The sequence below is a fragment of the Scylla paramamosain genome, chromosome 30 (assembly GCF_035594125.1).
Source record: "Scylla paramamosain isolate STU-SP2022 chromosome 30, ASM3559412v1, whole genome shotgun sequence".
NCBI classification, from domain to species: Eukaryota; Metazoa; Arthropoda; class Malacostraca; order Decapoda; family Portunidae; genus Scylla; species Scylla paramamosain.
In genome coordinates this window covers 2,977,926-2,985,000 of record NC_087180.1, presented here as the reverse complement: position 1 = coordinate 2,985,000, position 7,075 = coordinate 2,977,926, and the positions used below count along the sequence as shown (strand labels likewise).

The 7,075-nt window shown below is 36.3% G+C and overlaps 1 protein-coding gene across 1 annotated transcript in view; it reads left to right on the top strand.

Annotated features, from left to right (window-relative positions):
• Positions 1–6,494, top strand: part of LOC135116166 (WD repeat-containing protein 19-like) — a 310,907-nt gene extending 304,413 nt beyond the window's left edge. The window contains exon 28 of the mRNA XM_064033436.1: positions 2,529–6,494. Within this exon, the coding sequence (XP_063889506.1) occupies positions 2,529–2,637 (109 nt within the window). The 3' untranslated portion in view covers positions 2,638–6,494. The remainder of the gene's footprint in view (positions 1–2,528) is intronic.
• The last annotated feature ends 581 nt before the right edge of the window (positions 6,495–7,075 follow it).

Genomic DNA, 7,075 nt, shown 5'->3' with positions numbered 1-7,075 from the left:
ATGACATTACCAAAACTATCGGAAGTGTGTAGTTCTGCAAGAAGAGCTTTTCAGAGCAGCAGCAAACAGAGCAGAGGAGAAGCATGTGAGGTGTGTGACGGCAGTCTGCGGTCATGTTTAGAGTTTGCATATATAAGTCCTGAGCCTACCTTGTTTTAGGTTGTCAACTATAATATTGCAAAAAATATATATTTCCTCGTCCACATGTGATTCTGTTTAGAGACAATGCAAGAAATGCAATAATACACAAAAAAAACAGCACTGCTTCGGAATTAAAGTCACAATCATGAAATAAAGTCGGACAACGTTTCTTATTGGTCAAAAGATGCGGAATATCATCAGAAAACAGAGCATCTTCCCTTCTCTTCTTGCATACCAACTTGAAATTGTTCTTTAATTATGGCTTTTCCAAGAATTCTGAGATTTCCATAATGAACAGTGATAACTCTGTTCTTGGTGTGTTCCACAAATTGTAGCAGTGTTCATACAGCTATGCACTTCTGATAGTTTTGGCAATGTCACCAGCATCTCATCTTCCTCGTCACTGTTGCTACCCTCCTGGGTACTGACCTTGCTTACCATGGATACCATGGGATGGCACAGTGTGCTTGATTAAAAGTACAGCACAGTACTGTGTTTATTCCTTCGTCTTTCATGATGTAATTGTTGATATTAGCCACTCCTAACGTAACCAAACACTTAGTGTCAGTACCTACAGACAATTGGCTTCATCAGACCAATGTTTCCCTCTTTTAGTCTATAGTACCAAGATATCAGTGTGTGTGTATATATATATATATATATATATATATATATATATATATATATATATATATATATATATATATATATATATATATATATATATATATATATATACACACAGTGGAACCTCTGTTACCGAATGCCTCCCTTTTCAAACATATCAGTTTATAAAAAAAATTTGAACTCATTATCGCTTCACAGGTACCATAATTCAGTTCTAGAACAAAGTTACTTGATTTTAGATATTAAAAGACAGCAAAAGCTACGACCATTTATTACTAATTTAAAGTTTCTATAAATATTTAATTAATTTTTATATATTTGAAGGAGAGACACAGAGTGCAAGACAGTAATTCAATCTTTGAAATAAGGTAAATGTGATCCTCTTCAAAAGCTTTGATGTAAACAGACAGTTTTCGCAGCTCAGGAGTTACCTCTCAATGATCCTCAAAGCTTTCACTACTGCATAATTGCATTTTTCCAGTAGCTTTTCCCAGCAGCAAGATGTCTAAGTATTATGATCACCTTCATTTTGGCGGTAAGTGGGTTGCTCCTCTCTGTGTCACTAAGGCTTCCCTCACTAGATTAGTGACAAATAGAATACCTACACAGTATCATCTGATGATTTCTGTGTCACTGAGTTCATTCATTACATCCTTTCTGGATAAATAATCTGTGAGCTGGAGATGTTGTGAAGCAGTCATCTTGGCTGTGAGAGGGTCTGTCTTAAACCACTAAGACAGGATAGAATGGTGTCTGGGAATGGATTAATCCATTTTACATTGATTCCTGTGGGGAAAATAGTTTCAGTTTTTTAATATATCAGAATTTGAATGGTATTCACAAAGGAAGTAAGTTCTAGAACCAAGGTTCTACTTATATATATATATATATATATATATATATATATATATATATATATATATATATATATATATATATATATATATATATATATATATATATATATATATATATATATATATATAAAGAGAGAGAGAGAGAGAGAGAGAGAGAATTATATATATATATATATATATATATATATATATATATATATATATATATATATATATATATATATATATATATATATATATATATATATATACAGATATATACAAATATATATTAAACAGCTAACTTTGGTTTGAAAATTAGGATGAAAAAAGTAGGAGGGAACAGTAGAAAGATTGTTTTCAGGTGATGTTTGATAGACTGAAAATAAATCTGTGGCCACAAATGTTGCAGAAATTATTGTAGAGTAAGTTCAAGGAGGCATCAGATCTCAGGTCAGCATCTAGTGAACAACCTGGCCTGGGAATATTTCTGGTAACCCTGCTAGAGTAGATACGGACTCTGAGGCTGAAATATGTCTTTTAACCATTATGGTAAAAATCTTTATTTTAAGATTTCAAATATCTTCATAGTCCCTGTAGTGAAGTAGAAATAGGTATGAATCAGGGGACATATAATATTATCCTTAGTGTGAATAGTAAGGGAGTATATGTTTAGAGTGTCAGATATGGCTGCTCTGTATATTATTGAGGCACAAGGAAATGGAAAGAGATGACTCTGGGAGATTCAGCAGCAGGCTTGCAACATTCCCTTGTTTGTACTTCCATGGGAGTATTTGAGTCAAGTAGCAGGATCTGTCCCATATTTTTCCTTATGTAGATTTTGTTTTTTTTTAATAGGGCATTACAAAGCTAGTCATAATAGAGTGCCTACATACAAACAGGTAACCACTTTTATTTTTGCAGGCTGGTACAGGATGGAGAAGGCTGTCCCATGTGCAGTACAGTCCTGGAAGTCAGTAAGCTTACCCCATTAACAAACTGGAAGACCATTATCCTCAATGTAGAAACTTAGGATTAATATTAAGGCTCAACATATTACCAAAAATTCAAGTGTAAGACATAGACTACACATTAACTAAGTAAACTTATCTAGTCACTTGAAAGCCATAGATTATAATTATGCAAGTTGTTTATATGTTTTCTGTCATCATTTTGTATTAACTTTTTAGGTTGAATTACTATACCCTTACTGTATAGGGAACCACTATAGTAAATCTATTTTGCACTAAGCATTTGGGTGTGGCTGCCTTAGGGACCTGGCTTTCCTCTGTCCTGCCTAATCTACCTTCACTGTGCTTAAGATGATCTGAAAATACCCTTGTTTTCAATTAGTCTTTATTGGCATTATGTTCTACGAAATATACATTTTCATCACAAGTAAATCTCACTGCTGTGAGGCACACAAGAGCATGTGGCACATGCAGGAGGGAAAGTTTTCATTGTAGATGGTGATCAGATGAAGTGATCTTGGTCACCTGCCTCCACCTGACTTGTGGTGCACATTTGTGGCTGGTCACTGTATGACCTTGACATCACAAAGGGACATTGTCAAGTGTCATGGTATATGCACCAAGATCATTGCTATTATCCTCAAATAGATGAAAAATTCATAATATTTTCACCCTTATATTCATGTTGAAACAATTAATAGTCAATGTATCTAACAGAAATATGAGTATTGTGATCAACATAGCAGAGTGATGGGCAGGAGAATCCCCACTAGGTAAACCTAAGTGCTTAGTACAAAATAGATTCACTATAGCATCACAAAATATCACCTGTGTATATGAGTGCTTCTGTTATTTAATTTTTACAATTTTTACATATGAGACACTGAATGCAGGAAGGGTGTAACCATTAAAAATCACCTCTCTGAGTTACAGGTGGTGATTGTTACCATCACCAAATTTTTAGTTGTTTGAAATGAAGAGTTGGTATGTCATCTACACACAAGTCCTAAAGTCAGTTACTTTTCTCCTTCCAACCTCCTCTCAACTCTGGAGTTGGTAGCTGGTGGGGCATAAGCAGCCAGCCAATGAAAGCTCACTTTATAGCTGGGGTATGTTAACAGTGCTCTCTCTGCCAGTCACATGCATTGCTTGTCAAGCATGAGGCTTTAGTCTCCTTGATATCCTGATGCCTGGAGCATGTGCTCTTCTTTGCTGCTTCAGTATATTGGTTAATTTTGAGGAAATACATAGGATAGTGGCATTCAGTTCATCAGACAGTGAACAGGAGTGTCACAAAAGAAAAGCTTCAGGATATGAGAGACCTCACAAAGTATATTCCACAAGCTCACCTGCCCTTTTTTGAGGATATATTCATCACACAGCAAAACTGGGTCCCCTTTTTTTTTTATCAGTGTGCCTTTTTTTTTATTATTATAATTTTGTTATCCTTGGCTGGTGCCCCTCCTTCATTAAAAAAAAAAAAAAAAAAAAAAAAGTGCAGGTGTAAGAGGAGGATGTCACTGGGAAGATGGAGTCTGACCCAGATGACAACTTCCTGGGTTATTAATCCTGACCTCCCTCCACCCCACACTAGATTAACAGCAATGGGTGTGTAAGTAATGATGATTTTTAACTTAAAACACTTATTTCTTTCTTGCTAATGCCAGCATGTATGTTACATATATAATTACCATATTTCCCACCATATAAGAAGCACTGGAGTATAAGACTTACCTATAACTTGGCAAGGTATATTCAGAAAAAATAATATAAGACCATCTTTTCCCTGAACCTGCCCCTCAATTGGGCTTTGGTCCAAGTTGCAGCTCAAACCAATGCAGAAGAGCAGAAAATATCATACCAGTTTATTAGCTATCATAACTGTCGCTGAACAATTATGACTATGATACTACCTTATGTTGCTTCCTGTCTTTCTCTGTGTTCAAGATGTTCCACTGTTGGTCAAAGAGTTACAATGCTCCTACCCAAAGCAACTGTTGACTTGAAATGGTAAACAAAACACTCCCTGTGCATGATAAAGTTTCTGACCTTGATCTTGATGCTACAGGTTTTTATGTTTTAGCTTTATTTTGGTTCATAACCATTAGCTAGTAATTCTAAGTTCTATTTTAATTTGTAATCATTATCTAATAATATATTGTATCGAGGGTTTTGTGGTTTTATACAAAAAGAAGCATTTTAGATCTGTCTCCCCTGAAAATCTCTCCTGCTCACACACATCCTGGTGTTTGAAAATCGTGTGCCTTGGGCCATAACTAAGCAGGACGGAAAACTCAGTCAAATGTTAATATTGTACAATCTGAATATCAGAACCAGGCCGAGGAGTATGTCATTTAGATGCAGGAGAAGCAGATAAGTTATAGGAGGATCCCAGAAGAATTACACTGTGCAGAAATGGTGGTGGCCAATCAATGGTGGCCACCCACAGCAAGGAGGGTTACTGACGTCATCCTCATGACCTGTGCATCAAGCTGGACCGCTCTCTTGCTCGGATCACGCTTAAGGAAGGATGGTGTCTACCCTCGCTAGCTCTCCTGCTCTGACCTTCAGGCAGACAAGATGTTGGTGCCTCTGAGCTGCAATGTTGCCTTCGACCTGTGGAAGGGGCATCTGCAGCCAGGACGTGGGCCACACCTAGCTAGCGAATAAGAGTGAAGTGCCCAGGAGACACACAAGACAGAGGTGTTGAGAGTGAAGTGTCAAGGAACGCCACAAGGTGACACCACACAGCCTACAAGGACCTGCTGAAAGCCAAACCTGGCCTTGCTGACTCCTGCAGCCCTCACCCAAGGCCTAACATCATCACCCCAACTCCTGCTACACCACCCCCTGAGGAAGGATGGCCATGTGGTTGGTGGTACCCAAGGCCCTCCACCTCACCTGGAGACCTACATGCCACCAGCAGCTACCCCAGACATCATCCAGCCACACCAAAAGCAGATAAGCACTCCTGGGATCTTTAGTTGTGTCAACTAGTTAGTTCAGTCAGGAGTCACTGGATAGAGTTAGGCATCCTTCCGAGTCTTCTGCTATTTGTGTTATTATAATTATTACTTGATCTGAGAATAATAGAGTAAAGTGTTTATTTTTTTTTATTTCTTTTTCATTTAGATTGGTTCTATAACTGTTTTGGAGGTTAATTGAGAAGAGTATTTCAGACATTTTTTTTTTTAGTTTTATTTTATTTATTATTTTATTTATTTATTATTTATTGTAATTGATTTATTGATTTATATTTTTCATTCTTATTTTTATTCAACTAAATGTGACCATGAAAGCGGCACAATATAAACATCCATATTTCATTCTGGGGTCAAACAGTAGTGCTTTGGTATTATTCTAGTACCAGTAACCATAACCCATAAGCCTACCTAAACCTAACCATCGAAATATAAGACACATTGTGATTTTTTAAATATGGTATTTTGCTTTTTATACCAATGAATTTTTGAATGAAATTTGTTTTTTATAAATTCATGGAAATTTGTGTATGAACCAGAGGCCATCAAAACTTCTATAGTTGATTACTTAACTGCAGCAAGCTTATATGCTAACATAATTTTCAAAATTAATTTCTAATGTTATGTAGGCCTAAAAAAAGGTAGGCCTATTCCTTATGTATATTTAATTTTATTTTTCCTTTTATAAAACAAATATGTATATCACTGAAACTACCAGCCAAGACCATTACATTGATGTATGATAATTATTATTAGATCACAACATTGTCTTTGCACCTTCTCCAAATTTAACCTCTAATTACTCAAAATGGTGGTACTGGCATTTACAGCCCTCCTGCATTCGGTGCCTCTTATACGGTCAGCTTCAAAATATATGGTGTGAGTGGACAATTCAGTTTTCACATAAATGAAGAAATGAAATATATATAAAACACACCTTCAATTGCATTACTTAACCTCTCATATTTTTGTGATTTTACTCCTTGTATTTGGTTGGATTTCCTTTTTGACAAATACATTCATAGAACAAAGTCTGTTAGAAACTCAGTTAGAGTTTGTAGTATGTCCTGTGGTAAGTTTGTACAGACATTGCACAGCAGTACACACCTCTTACTGCTGCCTATCATTGTGAACACAGCCTCATTGATCCCCATGCCACCTCTTCTAATCCCAAACTACCTATTTCTTGCAGAAATCCACTCTATATTTTTTTCTGTCTTAGTGTGATGTGTGCTTCATTTCAGGCACAAAATCTGTGGAATCCAATGATGTCATGGAGGCTACATTGCATTGTCCTAAGAGACATGTTTCCCCTCCAAACTGTTGTTTATTTCCTTTGCTGTGATAGAGGGCTGGGGCTTGCCTCTTGATAACATTCAAGGTTCTTGGAGTTATGGTACAGTGTCTAGCAATCTTTGGTTTTGCTACCGTTAGTTTTCTGTCTCCAGCATTATAAGATTTTTTGGTGAGGCACTGAGCACTACAGAGGCAAACCCCTGTTGAATTTTATATTTCTTTC